Source organism: Salvelinus alpinus, chromosome 20 (assembly GCF_045679555.1).
Source record: "Salvelinus alpinus chromosome 20, SLU_Salpinus.1, whole genome shotgun sequence".
NCBI classification, from domain to species: Eukaryota; Metazoa; Chordata; class Actinopteri; order Salmoniformes; family Salmonidae; genus Salvelinus; species Salvelinus alpinus.
In genome coordinates, this window is record NC_092105.1 from 42,954,642 (window position 1) to 42,976,159 (window position 21,518).

At 42.6% G+C, this 21,518-nt stretch overlaps 1 protein-coding gene across 3 annotated transcripts in view; it reads right to left on the bottom strand.

Moving 5' to 3' along the window:
* LOC139546915 (polypeptide N-acetylgalactosaminyltransferase 13) overlaps nt 1-21,283 on the bottom strand; it is a 59,143-nt gene extending 37,860 nt beyond the window's left edge. For all 3 annotated transcript variants that reach the window (XM_071355862.1, XM_071355863.1, XM_071355861.1), the window contains exons 1-3: nt 20,816-21,283; nt 15,045-15,307; nt 520-688 (exon numbers count right to left, since the gene is read on the bottom strand). In XM_071355862.1, coding sequence (XP_071211963.1) covers nt 520-688; nt 15,045-15,186 — 311 coding nt within the window. In that variant the 5' untranslated portion in view covers nt 15,187-15,307; nt 20,816-21,283. The remainder of the gene's footprint in view (nt 1-519; nt 689-15,044; nt 15,308-20,815) is intronic.
* Between the last annotated feature and the right edge of the window lie 235 nt (nt 21,284-21,518).

Below are 21,518 nucleotides of genomic sequence, written 5' to 3' on the forward strand. Positions count from 1 at the left end.
GCTGCTCCATTTATTCCACTCCAGTCATTACCATGAGTCCTCGTCCCCTCACCAGCCACCACTGAATTAGAGTATGTTACATCATGGAATGAATCCTGAGGAGTCCGAGGACTTAAAAATGGGTGAGGCGCAGTGTGAAACGTTTAATATCTCCTTTCATTCTGTCCTAATGGGTCGTTTTAATCAAAGTTAACAAATTGGTTCATTCCAGACGACATCAAATTGTTCTGTAAGACCTTAGTTATTTGGTAGACAGTCTCTACTCTACTCTCGCTAGTCTCTCTCAGACGTTTCTAGACTAAAACAACAACTAGTGAAAAAGGCAAGAAGTAGATCCAAAATGTCAGCCCTTTTGAGAACCGGAGCATGTTGCGAAGTGAAGTGGAGCTATTAGGGCTTCTGAGGAGTAGCGGTAGAAGGTTACCGGGTTGTTAAAGTGGGTGGTGTGTGTAGTGCCGAGTAAAGAGGTCAGCGGTGTAATTCACAGTGTGTGTCTGGGAAAAGGCCAAGTTCACTCACCCGTCCAGTCTCACGTCCGGCAGACTCCTGTTGAGAGCAATCATGTCGCTGGCCATCAGATTGAACTGGTTAATCTTAAAGAGCTCCTTCATTTTCTCTTGCTCGTCCTTTGCGATAACCACCGCTTTCCCCATCTCCCCTGGGCCCTCGTGGGCTCGCGACATGACTGCTGCAAAACAATAGGGAGACATGTTGCATATTTTATACTTCGGTGTAATATTTTATATTTCACTGTTATTTCAATGGAAGCGGGAGGTCCAAACATTCAACTTCAGCTACTGAAATCTGCTAAATGTAGCTACAACTATTATAGTGTATATATTACTAAAGGTACAGTACTGTGGCAAGCAAATGAACTTAAAATGAACCGTGAGCAAATTCAGCATGCTATAGACTAGACTAGTGTTTCTAACTGAGAAATATTGACCTCAGATCACTCGGTACCAGTACCCCTTGTATATAGCCTCGTTATTGTTATTTTATTGTTACTTTTTATTATTTTTTACTTTAGTTTATTTGGTCAACTATACTGTTGGTTAAGGGCTTGTAAGTAAGCATTTCACGGTAAGGTCTACACTTGTTGTATTCGGCGCATGTGACAAACAAAGTTTGATTTGATTTGTCTAACAGAGAAAGACTGGTCGCATATCAGTGTAAAATGGAATATGCCACATCATCAGGCTTTGAACGCTGAGGTCATTAAAATGTCCCTACCAGCCAATGACATGCTGATCAGTCTGACACTGATGCAGCTTCGCCAAGCATTCTGGATCCATTAACTACTATTCTTATCATCTGCCCGTACAGTCATGTCCTCCTAGTCAAGCATCATCTGGGCCTGTTGGAAAATCCAGGATTTGTCCAGAGATTTAGGGCGAGCCCTTCTCTCTCTCACTGATGAATGAGGAAGAATTGAGAGCATTACAACAGCAGCCCTCATTGCTGTTTAAAAAATATCAGCTCATATATCTGATCAATCAGCATTACTGAAGATCCATTAAAGCCTTGAGAACAAGCTGCCTCTGCTGCACATCGCTCCACAATGATTCACAATTATCCAAAGGTAAATAATCTCCAGTGGATTTATGCTCCGCTCTCCAATAATCTCTTAAACCAGAGGCAGTGATTTCCATGGGGGACAATTCACATTTGCTCCAGGCCCCAGGTTAAGAGGATTTCCATTTTGCAATCCAAATGGCACCCTATTCCCTTTATAGTGTGCTACTTTTGACCAGAGCCCAATGGGCCCTGATCAAAAGTAGTGCACGATGAAGGGAATAGGGTGCATTTGGGACGCATCCCCAGTCAACCTTCCTAGAGCTTCAATGCTGGGTTAGTGGAGGTTTAGACTCTGATCTGATCGAGGTTCTTCTCGGTGGTGACACCCTCCATTAGGACAATGGCTTAAACCTGATGGGCTTGCAGAGAGAGCTGAGCTGGATTATTCAATGAACTATGCATCTAACACATGCCCACCACAGCCACTCAGATCATCCATCAATCTATTTGTACAGACACGACATTAGATATACGGTGCACAAAGAGCTGAAGGCCAGCTATACTGTCTGAAACATACTACACTTGTAACCTCACTGATTGAAAATGGGTCTGAATGTATAGGGAGGTAACAAACATTTCAGCTTCAACTGAGGGACTTATGAGACCGAACATTGTTCATAGTCTCTCTCTTTCTCATGAGACAGTACATCAAATCAATCAAATGTTATTTGTCACATGCTTCGTAGACAACAGGTGTAGACTAACAGTGAAATGCTTACTTACAGGTCCTTTTCCAACAATACAGAGTTGAAGATAAAATGTTAATAAAAAATATAAATAGTGACACGAGGAAAAAATACACAGTGAATAACAAATACAAATAAAGAGTAAAAATAACATGGCTATATATAGGGGAATAGAAAATAACATGGCTATATATAGGGGAGTAGAAAATAACATGGCTATATATAGGGGAGTAGAAAATAACATGGCTATATATAGGGGAATAGAAAATAACATGGCTATATATAGGGGAGTAGAAAATAACATGGCTATATATAGGGGAGTAGAAAATAACATGGCTATATATAGGGGAGTAGAAAATAACATGGCTATATATAGGGGAGTAGAAAATAACATGGCTATATATAGGGGAGTAGAAAATAACATGGCTATATATAGGGGAGTAGAAAATAACATGGTTATATATAGGGGAGTAGAAAATAACATGGCTATATATAGGGGAGTAGAAAATAACATGGTTATATATAGGGGAGTAGAAAATAACATGGCTATATATAGGGGAGTAGAAAATAACATGGCTATATATAGGGGAGTAGAAAATAACATGGCTATATATAGGGGAGTAGAAAATAACATGGTTATACATAGGGGAGTATAAAATAACATGGCTATATATAGGGGAGTAGAAAATAACATGGCTATATATAGGGGAGTAGAAAATAACATGGCTATATATAGGGGAGTAGAAAATAACATGGTTATATATAGGGGAGTAGAAAATAACATGGCTATATATAGGGGAGTAGAAAATAACATGGCTATATATAGGGGAGTAGAAAATAACATGGCTATATATAGGCGAGTAGAAAATAACATGGTTATACATAGGGGAGTAGAAAATAACATGGCTATATATAGGGGAGTAGAAATAACATGGCTATATATAGGGGAGTAGAAAATAACATGGCTATATATAGGGGAGTAGAAAATAACATGGTTATACATAGGGCAGTAGAAAATAACATGGCTATATATAGGGGAGTAGAAAATAACATGGCTATATATAGGGGAGTAGAAAATAACATGGTTATACATAGGGGAGTAGAAATAACATGGCTATATATAGGGGAGTAGAAAATAACATGGCTATATATAGGGGAGTAGAAATAACATGGTTATACATAGGGGAGTAGAAAATAACATGGCTATATATAGGGGAGTAGAAAATAACATGGCTATATATAGGGGAGTAGAAAATAACATGGTTATACATAGGGAGCAGAAAATAACATGGTTATATATAGGGAGTACCAGTAACGAGTTGGTGTGCAGGGGTACGAGGTAATTGTACTGTACATACACAGTACCAGTCAAAAGTTTGGACACACCTACTCATTCAAGGGTTTTGGGTTTTGTATTATTATTATTTTTTATTGTAGAATAATAGTGAAGACGTCAACACTATGAAATAACACATATGGAATCATGTAGTAACCAAAAAAGTGTTAAACAAATCAAAATATATTTTAAATTTGACATTCTTCAAAACAGCCAGCCTTTGCCTTGATGACAGCTTTGCACACTCTTGGCATTCTCTCAACCAGCTTCATGAGGAATGCTTTTCCAACAGTCTTGAAGGAGTTCCCACATATGCTGAGCACTCTTTGGCTGCTTTTCCTTCACTCTGCAGTCCAACTCATCCCAAACCGTCTCAATTGGGTTCAGGTCGGGTGATTGTGGAGGCCAGGTCATCTGATGCAGCACTCCATCACTCTCCTTGGTCAAATAGCCCTTACATAGCCTGGAGGTGTGTTTTGGGTCATTGTCCTGTTGAAAAAAATGTTTTTGTCCCACTAAGCGCAAACCAGATGGGATGGCGTATCGCTTCAGAATGCTGTGGTAGCCATGCTGGTTAAGTGTGCCTTGAATTCTAAATAAATCACAGACAGTATCACCAGCCAAGGACCCCCACACCATCACACCTCCTCCTCCATGCTTCACGGTGGGAACCACACATGAGGAGATAATCCGTACACCTACTCTGCATCTCACAAAGACATGGTGGTTGGAACCAAAAATCTCAAATTTGGACTCATCAGACCAAAGGACAGAGTTCCACTGGTCTAATGTCCATTGTTTGTGTTTCTTGGCCCAATCAAGTCTCTTCTTATTATTGGTGTCTTTTAGTAGTGGTTTCTTTGCAGCAATTCAACCACGAAGGTCTGATTCACACAGTCTCCTCTGAACAGTTTAGATATGTCTGTTACTTGAACTCTGTGAAGCATTTATTAGGGCTGCAATTTGAGGTGCAGTTAACTCTAATAGTATCTCTGGGTCTTCCTTTCCTGTGGCGGTCCTCATGAGAGCCAGTTTCATCATAGCGCTTGATGGTTTTTGCGATTGCACTTGAAGAAACTTTCAAAGATCTTGAAATGTTCCACATTGACTGACCTTCGTGTCTTAAAGTAATGATGGACTGCCGTTTCTCTTTGCTTATTTGAGCTGTTCTTCTCATTATATGGACTTGGTCTTTTACCAAATAGGGCTATCGTCAGTGTGTCAGTGTAAGTATGTGTGAGACTGTGTGTGCATAGTCAGTGCCAGGAAGTCCGGGTATCCATTTGATAAGTGACTATATCTTACATTTCAAGACTATAGAAGGTTTGAAACACAATGAGGTCAGAATTGTTTTATGTATTTTTGATAGAATTATCTATTTCTGTTTTTGAAGCTTTCTCAACTAGAGGATATTCTTTACAGGAGGAGCTATTCAGATCTACTGTACACCCAGAGATGGCACAGAATGTTCTGGGAACCAACAATGTTGACATGCTGACTACGTATACAGAATTGATTAATAAAATCAATAAGCTATTTGCTTAGTGAGTAGGTGATTTCGGTAACTATTGTATACTTCTGACGCCTGCTACAATGGCTTACCCATTACCAAACGATTACGCTCTTGCACAGCTTTCATCGAATCCCATTCGTAATGGAAACATTTTGTTGGGTTTAACGTCAAATGGCACCCATTTAATTTATGTTCGTATTCCTCTCTTATATTAGTTCTTATTGTTGTAGTATTGTCGAGAAGGAACCTGCAAGTAAGCATTTAGTTGAACGGTGTAAACCATGTATATCCTGTACATACGACACAACTAATAACTTAAACATATGGTGTGTGTGTGTGTGTGTGTTGGGGTGTCAGTGCAACAGAGGTAACCATTTGCAGGTAACAATTTGATTAGCTATTTAGAAGGCTTGTTTAGAAGTCTTATGACTTCGGGATAGAAGCTGTTTAGGGTCCTGTTGGTTCCAGACGTGGTGTTTCGTACCGCTTGCCGTGCGTTAGCAGAGAGGACAGTCTATAACTTGGGTGGCTGGAGTCTTTGAGCCTTTTTTGGGCCTTCCTCTGACACCACCTGGTTTAGAGATCCTGGATGTCAGGGAGCTCGGCCCAAGTGATGTACTGCGCAGTACGCACTACCCTCTGTAGTGCCTTGCGGTCGGATGACAAGCAGTTGCCATACCAAGCGGTGATGCAGCCAGTCATGATGTTCTCAATGCAGCTGTAGAACTTTTTGAGGATCTGAGGACCCATGCCAAATATTTTTAGCCTCCCGAGGGGGGAAGAGGCGTTGTCGTGCTCTTTTCACTACAGTGTTTTTCAGAGAGAGGGAGAGAGAGAGAATGCCTCCAACTGATCCAGGTGACCAGACACCCACCAATGTAGTGATTTCTATATGAAAACATGCACAGTATCCTCACAAGTTCAAGTGAACCGCTCAATAGTATCCTCGGGCTTAGAAATAAAAAAAGACTGTGGCATCTGCCCTTTTCTCTGGCTCTTCAGCCCAACAAACCCATTACTGACCCCCTGACATGGACCACGACAACAGTAACTCCATCCTAAAGCCCATAGGTATTCTGCCCTAGTCCTTGTCCAGTGATTTTGTCAGCAATTACTGCTATACGGTCTTCACACTCACATACAATGGGTCTGTAGAGACACGTTCAATAGTGTTGAGCAAAAACAAAAGCGCTCTATTCTTTCATTCCTGGTTCCTATAAAACATATGTTTACAGTTTTGGGGGATATACATGGAGATTAATCGATTAGCCTACTTAAACTTTTGTTGAGTCATTAAATATGTATTTTAAATGGACAAATAAGTATGAATACAGTATACAGTATTGCAATCCACAAGTGACAGTGCTAAGAGCTTACTGCAACAGCGGCTATGTAGTTCGCCATTCTATAGCTAGAGGTCTCCTGATATTTTTGTCTTTATCTGTTGCGGTCTAGTACTGTCTTTTTTGCTAGATAGGGCCATCTACTTGAAGTGCTGCCCGTCTTCCCAGTAGCCTACTTGGTGTGTGAACTGCTGACTGCTCATATGCTGCAGATGATGGTTGACACATCAACCGGGATCGAGGGGCAGGGCAATTTGTGACTTGTTTGGTAATCAGTGGCTGTATTGGAGGGGGAGTGGTTTCTACTCTCCGAGGCAATCAGCAATTAGTACAGGGGGTTGTGCTCTTCACCCCTGCTAGGCAATTAGAAATGAGTGTTAGTACTTCAGTCTCCACTGGTTTCTAAGCGGCGGCCGTATTAGCGGTGGTCTCGTCGCTGAAACAGAGACCGTTCTGCCGAGTTGTTCGAGGAAGGAAAGAGTATCTTACATATTTATTTTTTCATCTCATTTAGCTTTTTTTTTGTATTTTTGGTAACTACAGTGTGTGTTTTCTATACCTGTACACTCCTCTCCCTGTAGGCTTTAAAGACGCTCCCCACACCTTGGCTACATCCCTTCTAATTTAGTGTACCCTGCGCGCACAACCTCTGTGCAATTTTGGGTCTCTGGCAGCGTTTGGAACTGCCGATCTGAGGTCAAGAACGCAGAGTTCATCTCAGCCTATGCTGCCATTCAATCCTTTGATTTGTTTTTTTTGGGGGGGGGGCTGAGGGAGACATGGATAACCCCAGAGAACACTGCTTCTCCATCTGACTACATTTTCTCTCATAGTCCGAGAGCATCTGGTCGTCGCGGTTGTGGCACAGGGTTACTAATTTCTCAAAACTGGCGATTTCCTCTTTCATTCCCTCTCTCAAATCCATCTCCTCATTTTAATTATATGCTGTCACTTGTCCACTCAGGCTTAACATTGCTGTCAACTATCGCCCACCAGGTGCCCTGGGAGAGTTCCTCAATGAGCTTGACACCTTGATAAGTTCTCGGCCCTCTCTATACACCAAGTCACTCGGCTACATCATGTCCTCACATGGTCTCTATCATTGCTGTGCGGATGACACTCAACTACTTTTCTCCTTCCCTCCTTCTGTCACCCAGGTGGTGACGCGCATCTCTTCGTGCCTGGCAGATATCTCATCTTGGATGTCGGCCCACCACCTCAAGCTCAACCTCTACAAGACTGAGCTTCTCTTCCTCCCAGGTAATGCCTGCCCGCTCAAAGACCTCTATCACGCTGACAACTCCACAATGTCGCCCTCCCAGAGTGCAAAGAACCTTGGCGTGACCCTGGACAACACCCAGTCGTTCTCTGCAAACATCAAAGCAGTGACTCACTCCTGCAGGTCCATGCTCTACAACATCCGTAGAGTACGACCCTATCTCACACAGGAAGCGGCACAGGTCCTAATCCAGGCACTTGTCCTCTCCCGTCTGGACTACTGCAACTCGCTGTTGGCTGGGCTCCCAACTTGTGCCATCAAACCCCTGCAACTTATTCAGAACACAGCATCCCACCTGGTTTTCAACCTTCCCAAGTTCTCCCATGTCACCCCGCTCCTCCGCACACTCCACTGGCTTCCAGTCGAAGCTCATATCCACTACAAGACCATGGTACTTGCCTAAAGTGCAGCAAGAGGAACTGCTCCACCCTACCTTCAGGCTATGCTCAAACTCTACACCCCAACCCAAGCACTCCATTCTGCCACCTCTAGTCTCTTGGTCCTCCCACCCCTACGGGAGGGCAACTCCCGCTCAGTCTAAGCTCTTCTGTCCTGGCATGGCACGCCAATGGCGGAACCAGCTTCCCCCTGAACCTAGGACAGTGGAGTAGCCCCCCCCCCCCCCCCCCCTTCTAGCTCTGACTTAGCTGATACACTTTTTCTCAATAAAGTAGCTGCTTACTATGCCCGTATGTTGTCCCACCTAGCTTAAGATTAATGCATTAACTAAGTCACTCTGGATAGGAGCATCTGCTAAATTACTCAAATGGAAATCCAAGTCATTTTAGATTTTGTTTTCCATTTCAAAAGAACTGTGCTCTTTTGGTTTCCATCAGCAGTTCCCAATGTGATTTTCAAACTCAAATTGGAATCATTGATTCTCTCCAGAAAGGCTGTGAAGCCTGCTTATCAAGAGGGAGCAAAGGCTCAAACCATGTGGGAGATCACATTGATCTGCAGGCGGCTCTGATTATATTATATGATCTTAGCTTGATTTCCAACATCCTCAAGCCATTTCTATGCTTATTTGACTTTGTAGAGTGGAAGGGTACTTTGTGGCCTGTACAAGGTTGCTGAGTTAAGAGACTGGGTGCATCTTATATGGCTCCCTATTTAGTTCACTACCTTTGACCAAGGACCCTGTAGGGCTCTGGTCAAAAGTAGTGCACTATAAAGGGCTAGCACTTGGTGAAGTCACTCTCAATTGGCTTAGTGCAAGGGTATCAAACTCAATTCCTGGAGGGCCAAGTGACTGTGGGTTTGCGCTCTTCCCTTGTACTTGATTGATGAATTAAGGTCATTAATTAGTTAGGAACTCCCCTCACTTGGTTGTCTAGGTCTTAATTTGGCACGAATTGAAAGGAAACAACAGACCGGTAGACCCAGGGCCCTCCAGGAAGTGAGTTTGACACTGCTGGCTTAGTGCTTACACAAACACAATGCTAGGAAAATTGCCATTTTTCTGTAAGTATATCGTACATTCCAAGATTATAAAAGGTTTGAAACACAATGTGGTCAGAATTGTTTTATGTATTTTTGATAGCTTCAAAAACAGAAATACATAATTCTGTCTAAACTAGAGGATATTCTTTTGTAGGAGCTACTGTACAGTTCTACTGTACACCCAGAGATGGCACAGAATGTTCTGGGAACCAACAATGCTGACTACATATACATAATTGATTAATAAAATCAATAAGCTATTTAGTGAGTCGGTGGTTACTGAATACTTCTGACGTCTGCTGCGATGGCTTACCCATTACCAAACGCTTACCCTCTTGCACAGCTTTCGTCAAACTTTTTGTTGGGTTTAACGTCAAATGGCACCCATTTACTTTATGTTGGCACTCTTATCTTTGTTGCAATGTTCGAAGGAACCTGCAAGTAAGCATTTCATTGGACGGTGTATACCATGTGTCGTATTTACAGGATATACAACTAATAAAACCTGAAACATAACTTTATGGTCAGACCATATGCTTAATGCAGTACCCAACATAGACCGAGCCACCGCTGAGGTGTACCTACCCTCATCTGGAATCAAACATTCTTTAAAAGTCCACTATTGACTAGATTGTGTACACGCTAGAATCGGCGTCCACTTGTCCAAATGAGATATAATGCAATTGAGAGTGATCCAATACATATGGCTTACTGTAGGACTTCATAAGTTGCAATTCCTTAGTCATAGCATGGTGCTTATATGGTTGTATAATATTGTAAGGCTTGTATATTGATGTAATACATTTGGTTGCATAATTCAAACAAATGGATATCATAGGTAATCATCCAATCTAAAACCAACATGTGTAAAAGACATGTTTTGCTACACAATAAAATATAAATTATACAATACTACACAGAAACTGCAGTATATAAATGTATTGTAGTCATACACTGAGTATACAAAACATTAAGCTCACTCTTTCCATGACAGACTGACCAGGTGAATCCAGATGAAAGCTATAATCCCTTATTGATGTCACTTGTTAAATCCACTTCAATCAGTGTAAATTAAGGGGAGGAGACAGGTTAAAGAAGGATTTTTAAGTCTTGATACAAGTGAGACATGGATTGAGTATACTACTCGCCAATGTCCAGTCTCTTGACAACAAGGTAGATGAAATTCGAGCAAGGGTTGCCTTCCAGAGAGACATCAGAGATTGCAACATTCTCTGTTTCACGGAAACATAGCTCCCTCGGGATACGTTGTCGGAATTGGTTCAGCCACCGGGCTACTCCATGCATCGGGCCGGCAGGGATAAACTCCTCTCTGGGAAGAGGAAGGGCGGGGGTGTATGCTTCATGATTAACGACTCATGGTGTAATCATAACAACATACAGGAACTCAAGTGATTGGCATCTTACCATTCAAACAATGAATCCTGATCTAGGATAACTTTTAAAACATTAAATTATTTGGTTTGCTCTAAAAGGATTCATATTTAAAAAAAATAAACTGTTTTAGTGTGGGGAAAACAACCAGGTTCTATTTTGTATTAGCTCTGGAGAAACGAACCGCCCTTGCTGTCTCTGCCTGGCTGGTTCCCCTCTCTCCACTGGGATTCTCTGCCTCTAACCCTATTACAGGGGCTGAGTCACTGGCTTACTGGTGCTCTTTCATGCCGTCCCTAGGAGGGGTGCGTCACTTGAGTGGGTTGAGTTACTGACGTGATCTTCCTGTCTGGGTTGGCGCCCCCCCTTGGTTTGTGCTGTGGTGGAGATCTTTGTGGGCTATACTCGGCCTTGTCTGAGGATTGTAAGTTGGTGGTTGAAGATATCCCTCTAGTGGTGCGGGGGCTGTGCTTTGGCAAAGTGGGTGGGGTTATATCCTTCCTGTTTGGCCCTGTCCGGGGGTATCATCGGATGGGGCCACAGTGTCTCCTGACCCCTCCTGTCTCAGCCTCCAGTATTTATGCTGCAGTAGTTTGTGTCGGGGGGCTAGGGTCAGTTGGTTATATCTGAAGTACTTCTCCTGTCTTATCCAGTGTCCTGTGTGAATTTAAGTATGCTCTCTCTAATTCTCTCCTTCTCTCTTTCTTTCTCTCTCTCAGAGGACCTGAGCCCTAGGACCACGCGTCAGGACTACCGGGCATGATGACTCCTTGCTGTCCCCAGTCCACCTGGCCTTGCTGCTGTTCCAGTTTCAACTGTTCTGCCTGCGGTTATGGAACCCTGACCTGTCCACCGGACGTGCTACCTGTCCCAGACCTGCTATTTTCAACTCTTAATGATCGGCTATGAAAAGCCAACTGACATTTATTCCTGATTATTATTTGACCATGCTGATCATTTATGAACATTTTGAACATCTTGGCCATGTTCTGTTATAATCTCCACAGCCAGAAGAGGACTGGCCACCCCTCATAGCCTGGTTCCTCTCTAGGTTTCTTCCTAGGTTTTGGCCTTTCTAGGGAGTTTTTCCTAGCCGCCGTGCTTCTACACCTGCATTGCTTGCTGTTTGGGGTTTTAGGCTGGGTTTCTGTACAGCACTTCGAGATATTAGCTGATGTACGAAGGGCTATATAAAATAAACTTGATTTGATTTGAAGTCCTTCTGCTCACCCAACCGAGAATTCCTTATAATCATATGCTAGCCATATAATCTCCCAAGAGAATTCTCGTCATAGCGGTGTACATTCCCCCTCAAGCAGACACCAAGACAGCCCTCAAGGAACTTCACTGGACTCTATGTAAACCATATATCCTGAGGCTGCATTTATTGTAGCTGGGGATTTTAACAAAGCAAATTAGAGAACAAGGTTACCTAAATTCTATCAGCATATTGATTGCACCACGCGCGGGTGTAATACATATCACTGCCACCTTACCGGCCACCCTAGACCCACTTCAGTTTGCATACCGCCCCAACAGGTCCACAGACGATGCAATCGCCATCACGCTGCACACTGCCCTATCCCATCGGACAAGAGGAATACCTATGTAAGAATGCTGTTCATTGACAACAGCTCAGCATTCAACACCATAGTACCCTCCAAGCTCATCATCAAGCTGGAGGCCCTGGGTCTCAACCCATTCCTGTGCAATTGAGTCCTGGACTTTCTGACGGGCCGCCCCCCAGGTGGTGAAGGTAGGAAAGAACATCTCCACTTCGCTGACCCTCAACACTGGGGCCCCACAAGGGTGTTTGCTCAGCCCCCTCCTGTACTCCCTGTTCACCCACGATTGAGTGGCCATGCACACCTCCAACTCAATCATTAAGTTTGCAGATGACACAACAGTAGTGGGCTTGATTACCAACAATGACGAGACGGCCTACAGGGAGGAGCTGAGGGCATTCGGAGTGTGGTGTCAGGAAAATAACCTCTCACTTAACGTCAACAAAACAAAGGAGATGATCGTGGACTTCAGGAAACAGCAGAGGGAGCACCCCCCTATCCACATCGAAGGGACAGCAGTGGAGAAGGGGGAACATTTTAAGTTCCTCGGCGTACACATCAGGCAAACTGAAATGGTCCACCCACACAGACAGTGAGGCCTCTTCAACTCTCAGGAGGCTGAAGAAATGTGGCTTGTCACCCAAAACCCTGACAAACTTTTACAGATGCACAATCGAGAGTATCCTGTCAGGCTGTATCACAGCCTGGTATGGTAACTGCACCGCCCTCAACCGCAAGGCTCTCCAGAGGGTGGTACGGTCTGCACAACGCATTACCGGGGGCAAACTACCTGCCCTCCATGACACCTACAGCACCCGATGTCACAGGAAGGCCAAAAAGATCATCAAGGACAACAACCACCCAAGCCACTGCCTGTTCACACCGCTACCATCCAGAAGGCGAGGTCAGTACAGCTGCATCAAAGCTGTGACCGAGAGACTGAAAAACAGCTTCTATCTCAAGGCCATCAGACTGCTAAACAGCAATCACTAACTCAGAGGCTGCTGCCTACATTGAGACCCAATCACTGGCCACTTTAATAAATGGATCACTAGTCACTTTAAACAATGGCACTTTAAATAATGCCACTTTAATAATGTTTACATATCTTACATTACTCATAAGTGTATATACTGTATTTTATACCATCTATTGCACCTTGCCTATGCCGCTCGGTCATCGCTCATCCATATATTTATATGTACATATTCTTATTCCATCCCTTTACATTTGTGTGTATTAGGTATTTGTTGTGAATTTGTTAGATTACTTGTTAGATATTACTGCACTGTCGGAACTAGAAGCACAAGCATTTCCCTACACTCTCATTAACATCTGTTAACCATGTGTATGTGACAAATAAAATGTGATTTGATTAGTGTATATGTGCCATTCAGAGGTTGAATGGGAAAGACAAAGGATTGAAGTGCCTTTGAACAGGGTATGGTAGTAGATGCCAGGCGCACCGGTTTGTGTCAAGAACTGCAACACTCAACAGTTTCCTGTGTGTATCAAGAATGGTCTATCATCCAAAGGACATCCAGCCAACTTGACACAACTGTGGGAAGCAATGGAGTCAACATTGGCCAGCATCTCTGTGGAACGCTTTCGACACCTTGTAGAGTCCATGCCCCGACGAATTGAGGCTGTTCTGAGGGTTCCTAATGTTTGGTATACTCCGCGTAAGTGCACTTTATTAAAGGGATTCACCCAAATGACATAATGACATATTGGTGAACTATCCCTTTATTAAGAATGGCAAAAAAGGCCTAAACTAAATAATATTAACATGTGTAATACAAGGATCAAAGACCATTAGGCCAACCAAATACATTTTACGATGTTCATTGGAGCCTCTTAAAGCAACAGAGAGAATGGGTGACAGACTGCCAAAATCCTAAGCCATTAATTCCCCCAAAAGCTTACACTGACATATTTAGTCGGAAAATGACCTCAATGCTGAGCGCATGTGCCAAACCGGATAACACCATTTCAATTCAACTAAGAGCATAAGTAACTCGTATGTACTGTAGCTTCAGGCACTTGTTGTGATGGAAATGAGTCTGGAATCGAGAAGGCCACATAACTTTTTAGCTTCTTTCTGGCGGAGGTTCCTCCCCAATTCCAACCTTGAAAGCAGCTTAGCGGGCCACTTGTAAACCTGCTTACTGGAAAGGGCATGTCGGGAAATACTGGGCCAAAGAAGGAAAGGACACTCCTGTGGATAAGCTTGATTAACCAGGGATACGGAAGATCCAACTGTTGGATAAAGGCATAGTGTATCCCAAATGGTACCCTATTCCCTATAAAGTGCACTAGTTTCGACCAGAGCCCTATGAACGCTGGTCAAAAGTAGTGTACTATATAGGGAATAGGGTGCCATTTGAAACTGAACCATTTTCTCATTCTCAAGTGTTTTTCTCTTAATTGCGCACTCAGGCTGAGATTCAACAAGTTTATTATTAACTCCATTGTTTTTCTTTGAAGTTACTTTGGTGTTTGTTCTCCAAACTTCCCAAAAGTAATAGCGTGAGAATAGTGTAATTTGTATAGGACTACTGTGTTTACATCGAACAATTACTTGTTTGAATTGGACTACCGTGTAGAGCTAACAAATCTGTGTCAAATAAATGTCTGTCTAGCCTGAGTCATGGTGACTGTTTCGCAGGGCCACAAACCCACATCTACAGAGCAAACGCTATAATGTATGTTTGATTAGGTTTTAAGACTATTGGCTTTAAATCCATTGGCTTCTATGGAATTCATCAGTTGTGCTTGTTTCACCAACCATCAGTGCTTTGTCTATGTGTCTCTGAAGTATGCTTTTGGTGTTGTTGTTTGTGTCTTGCTGGTGAGAAACCTAATTTCACCTCGTGGGATTAATAAAGTTTATTCAATTTCGGGCTCACCTCTGAGAGCAGGCAGCAGTGAGTGGTCCTTCCTGTCATCACATTTGTTACATTCACTGAAGTAGAGCAGCAGGAAGACATCCACCAGAACCCAGACGAGCGAGGTGGTCAGCACCACCTTACAGTATACGAAACGCCGCATCGGCCCCCGGTGACGTGACGTGGTGGCAGAGAGGAATCAGCAGGCTGGCCCCTGACAGAAAGCAGGAACTCTGGAGACTAAACAAGGTAACGGAGGGGAGACACACCGGGATGTCATCCCACTACATAGAGAGGAGAGGAAAACACACAGACCTGGTTAGAAAGAGAACTTTAAGAAATGAAAAGAAAACATTCATTGAAATGTTAAGAGTGAACATTGTGACAATGAAAACTGAGGAGAATTCATTGATTTCACCATACAGCTTCCACCAACAGCTAACTTCCTTTGAACATGTCTTTTATGGAGCACAGTTGTTGACAATGACTTGGTATTTTTCCATTTGAGAGAAAAGCAGAAAGCTAATTCCTTCCTCAGAGAGTCTGCATATCATCTGTGGTTTATTGGCGGATTTGCCTAGACCAGGCAGATAGATTTCAGTCCAATGAGAATGTTTGTGCGGAACAGAAATCTCAATGGAATGAAATGAATACCTCACTAGTATTCCACATGAAAAAAAAACACAATTTGCTATGTAATGTGCCTTTCTCTAAGGAGAATTATTGGTTTACAGAGGCAACAAGCTGCACTCAATTCTCCCTGTATGAAACTGTGTGTGTGTGTGTGTGTGTAAAATCACAATAGATGTGCCGGACAAGACCGGTCTAAAAGAAGCAGCCAGAAGAGAATAAATAGACAATGTAAACAAAATGGACACTCTTTTCATAATGTGAATTCATATCTACCTGACAACTTTGGTACGATAGTGATCGATTAGATCACAACTGAAATAGAGCCTGCTTTGTACGTTTGTAGGCCTACAAATGTTCATCTCCAATCCAATGTAATGATATACAAGAAAGTTGCTTTGACTGAAAGGTCTGCACTATGGTACTTCACCTTTAAATGTCCTGTAAAGCAATAAGAGCTATCTATGATCCCAAAGTCTTGCGTTTTCATTTCGGGGAGAAATTAGACCATATTAATGGCATAAAAGGCTATCAAATATTTCTGTCTTACACACAAATTCTAGTATTGGAGTGTTCTGTGGGGCATTGAGTTTCCATAAACGCGGTCACATAACCACACGTAAAAATACAACTGAAAACAGAAACCCCCTTGGTGTACGTTGAAGTGGTGTGTGTGTGTGTGTACATTTTTGTTTACCCACATCATCCTCCAATATGCCCAAGGCCCTATGCCAATGGGTGGTTCTTATAACACCCCTCTAGGCTCATCCCCAGAAGGAAATCTGACTATCTCATTTCCTTATCATTCTCCTGCAGCGTAGTGCAGTCTTTGAGCTCACAACATCCCTCTCTGCTTCCTGTATATGTCCATCACAGTAGATGACAAGCCTGTCCTGAGTTAACTGTTATCTCTTCCAAAAACAGAGATAACGTCCTGTAGGTACAATCCAGCCCTAACCCAACACACCTGATTCAGCTATTTAAGGTCTTGGTGAGCAGTCAATTAGTAAAAACAGGTGTGCTTTGGTTAGCCTCACACTACCATCCTGATCTCGTGAACTTAGGGAGTGAACGTTATTTATAATAAGGGTTACATGGAGAAAATCGGACCTCTCTGAAATGAAAATGGATGGCCATCCGTTCAGCAAGATATATTTTACCTAAACCCTCCCTGAACGTCTTTGCGCTCACAACATCCCTCTCTGCTTCCTGTATATGTCCATCACAGTAGATGACAAGCCTGTCCTGAGTTAACTGTTACCTCTTCCAAAAACAAGCCTGGTCGTCCAGTCATGTTTATTAGTAGCGTCACAGCCCTGTAAACAACAGTCACACTGACAATAGTTCATCATTGACCGCTTTCCGTCATAAGTAGGCCTACAAAGCTTAACCAAATTTACAGGACATCTAAGGTGGGACATTAGCCCCAAAATGGCCTTGAGAATGGCAGTCTAATAAAATAAAGACTCCTTTGTGTGCAATGTTGTCATCCGTTGCAGTGGACTTTCCCAAACCTTAAAAATGTATAGATTCCGGTGATAAGGTTTTCCAATCTAAATCGAATCCTCTATTTCAAAAACATAATGAATCTGATTGAAATGAAAGAGACCAACGCCTAGTAACACTGGGCCCTGGAACCTTACTCCACGCTACTTTCATCATATTGAATTCTATGCTAATTTCGGCAACGACAAAAAATCCGAAACATGTCTGCTGTGTTTTCCCGCGGCCATCTGCTTAGAACTGTCGAGTGCAATGTTTGGGTCTGGTGCCACCAACCAGGCTGGAGGCGACGCTCGCATTCCCCCTCTGAAGCGGCTGGGTCATTAGTCCAACCATCTGCACGGATGAATATTTCCTGTCTGTTGAGCAGTGCACTACAACAAGGTCTCTCCCCTCATTACAGCATACATTTCAGCTGAAAACACTTGTCGAAACAACGCAAACCTTATTGACCGTGGCGACGCTTTGACGCTTTAACCCACGGGCCAGAAGTGTTAAATTTTTTGGCACCTCTGACACGGACAGTTACTGTTTGACTCTATCCATACTCCTACACATCAAACAAGGCTGCTCTGAAGTTCAAACAATGGCAATTCAGCTCTAATGTTCTCTATCATTTCTGACTGGTTTATTCTGGAATCCCAGATGCAGAATTATCTGAAGTACATGATTCTTCACTCAAGAAGCAGACTGAACTTCTCTTCTGTACAGGGAATTTAATACAAGCTCACTTAGGTCCACACCAGGGCAACTGATATAAGCATTATGACAGGGAGCACTTTGCGCACAATCTTATACAATGTTCAGAAAAGGATAAATCAGCTCAAATCGTCCAGCGTTAGGCATTCAGGGTACAGGAAATGATTATCAGGATGGCCTAGAGGGCTGATCCTCTTAAGTCCGTCCGTCGCTCCGATCCAATGGGGTGCTGTGACGACGTCAATAACAAAGGGAAGAGGTGGGCTGTGCCACTAAAGTACATGAGGGAATACTTTAGTGACATATCTATTGGGCAGGGCCCCACAACCCTCATCCTGGAGATACCGTCCTGTAGGTTCAGTCCAGCCCTAACCCAACACACCTGATTCAGCTATTTAAGGTCTTGGTGAGCAGCTAATTAGTAAAAACAGGTGTGCTTTGGTTAGCCTCACACTACCATCCTGATCTCGTGGACTTAGGGAGTGAACGTTATTTATAATAAGGGGTACATGGAGAAAATCGGACCTCTCTGAAATGAAAATGGATGGCCTTCCGTTCAGCAAGATATATTTGACCTAAACCCTCCCTGAACGCTTGAAAAAAAACAAGTGACCTTCCTCTACACCCAAAATAATAATTAAAACATAAAGTGGATAGCAGAGAACCTGTCTACCATTTAGCTTCACTTCTTGGACAGACCAGAGCCTTAGCTATGCAGTTTTAGAAACTGTTCTTTGTCCTGTAAGCATTAGGCTACATCGCAACGCATGAACTGTGATAGAGCACAGGGCTGCGGGCCAGAAGGTTGTGGGTTCGCATACCACCGTAGAAAAGAGTAGGGGTGGAATGATTAGCGTATTTGCAGGTCCAAGAAGAAATTGCCTTTCATAAACATTTCATGCAATTCTACATCATTTTGCATATTAGCAGAATATTTTTTAATACCACACAAAATACCAAAATGACAGGCTAAGAATGGACAGAGCGATAGGCCAATGTGTTCATCTTATCATATTTTTCCAATGCTAATTCAGTGTGTCTTGTCTGCAATGAAACTGTCCCTTTTTGCACATAATTGAATCTGAGACTTCATTAGGAATCTGAGCATGGTACTTCCACAAGTTGACCTACCCAGACAGAGTAGACCTAGTGACACTGCTGGCTACTCTTCTTCCGTGGCTGAACCCAACTAGAGAGGGTCACACGTGTTTCCCTAAAAGCTGTCTGGGTTTAAACATCTTCTGCTGTACAGAAAGTGAATAGCTTAATCAATTGATACTGACAGAATTAGATTACTTTTCAAGCAAAGTCTATTTTTTTGTCTCCTCGGCTATAGAAGGATGTAGCTTCGCACTCTCATTCTCGAACTGAACAGAACATAGGCTATAGGCCAGTCCGCGTGCAAGAGTACATTATTTGGACTAGGCCTAATCCTAAATTATTTTCAGAAGAAGCCTTTGACTCTCCTCCTGAACTGCCATCAAAGACCTACACAGCACAGCCATTGGTTAGGCAGCACACAAAAAAAATGGATTCACCAAGAGCAGAGCAGGTCGAGGCTCAGGGTTGGAATATCCCTCGCAGTGTGTAATGCAGCCTAGTTGTATTTACACCATCCCAGAAGCTATCTTAGAAATATAACTTTGCTCTGTGCTTCTCCGAGCATGCACTTCGTAGCCTATAGGCTATGGGTCATTTGATTGAGACCACACTAAATAGCCTATAGGCGCATGCCCAGCGGAGAATCAGAGATGGGGGGCGGCATCGGCCACACCGATATATAGCCTAATAAGCAACCAATTCTAAAACACTGACAAATATTAACATTTCATAATTTACAAAGTACATGACCCTTCCCTAGACTATATTGAAAAAATACTGAACCCTCCCCTTGACTGAAATGTAAAAAGCATGACCTTTCCCCACTTCCCTCCAGGTACCCATTCTGTGCATTTATATCCATCCCAAGCTCACGAGATCAGGATGGTAGTACGAGGCTATGCTTTATTGGGGTTGGACTGAAAACCTATAGGACGGTAGATCTCCAGGAAGTGGATGTAATGTAAGTATAGTACCACTCTATTCATCGAGACCATTATGAAGTGAGAGACAACCCACAGGGTGTGATATGGTGGAAAGCCAAGCACACCCTCCCTTCACTCAGCAGCAGACAGATAAATAGAGGCGAAAGGGAACATATTGATTCATCTGTTGTCTTATACAGCTGAACTGATCTAAAGACAACTTGTCCATAACAAATAGGCTAAGTGAGACTTAACTTGTTGACCTATTTGAGAACCCACTGGCTACTACTATTTCACTGTTGCCAGTGTCTCACTGCAGGGTTGGGTTCAATTTGAATACAAGGCAGTCAATTCAGGAAGTAAACTGAAATTCCAATTCACTGTTCAATAAGTGAAGAGAAGCAAAAAGAGAAGCTATTTGTGTCAAAGATTTCCCCATTTTTGAATGACCACAACCCGGCCTCACAGCAATATATCTAAAGGTAAATTGCTAGAACAATTGTATGGCAAAATGTCATCCTTGATATCTGACCTCCACAACAATCTTGTCATTATGATGGATGAGTAGGGTACTGACTTCAAACTGCTGCAGAAGGACAGGTGTATATCCAGGCTACAGCTCATTGATATCATTCCTACATTCAAGACTAAGATGATCTAATTGGAATGTTTAGCAACAATGTTACAACAAATATTGTAAATATAGCCTATATCAGCAGCAGGCAGATATAAGACCTTACATTCCTGCAATATCTAATTGACAGTCTAGAATCTAGTAATTAATAGATGGAACACTGGAACGTGCTATATTCCAAATGAACATTTCTACTGTAGCCATCTCTTATGACACTGTCTGACTGCTGAAAGATGAAAGCACGTCATTCAAGAAACATGTCATTTTGTACAATATATATATATATATTATTCAATACTTACAGAAAATATGTCTTATTGTAATCAATTAATGGCACAATGATGTCTCGCTTGCCAGCAACGTGTTGCATAGGGTTAACAGCACTAATGTAATTCACTAATCATTTTTGAATGGTTTAAATGGTAAATCAAACTATCAATCCAAATGTTCCGCAGACGGAAAACCTGTATCTGAATGAAGAGCATAATTTTACGTCCCGATGATGTTGCTGGTTGGCAATCTTTATTGCTTGATACCTATACTCTTTGCTAGTCCGTCTTCAGAATGTACTGCAGTCGTCCCGACTCGACACGTAGCCTACCGATATAATGTAGCCTAAACAAGTTTCCCTGTAATCTCTAACATTCTATGCAGCGCAAAATGATATGTCTTTGTATCCACCTGTTCTCGGAAAGAATAATGTATAACGGGATAACGGACAGGCGATACGTTCTGGTGCAATCTACCATGAAAACTATAGAGGCAATAGTCCTTTTTCTCATCCGTAATTGGTTGCAAGTCACGTCGATCAGGAAGTCCTGCTGATCCTGAGCATCAAGGGCGTCTGGTAAATGTATTTCTTTCAGTGTGCATCATATGGGAAATAGCCTAAAGCACAAAACTCAAATACATAGGTTACACACGGCATATTGAAGTATCCTACAATACATAATATAATATATTCGTTGTATGAATTATTTGTAGGCTATATCTGAAAATATAAGT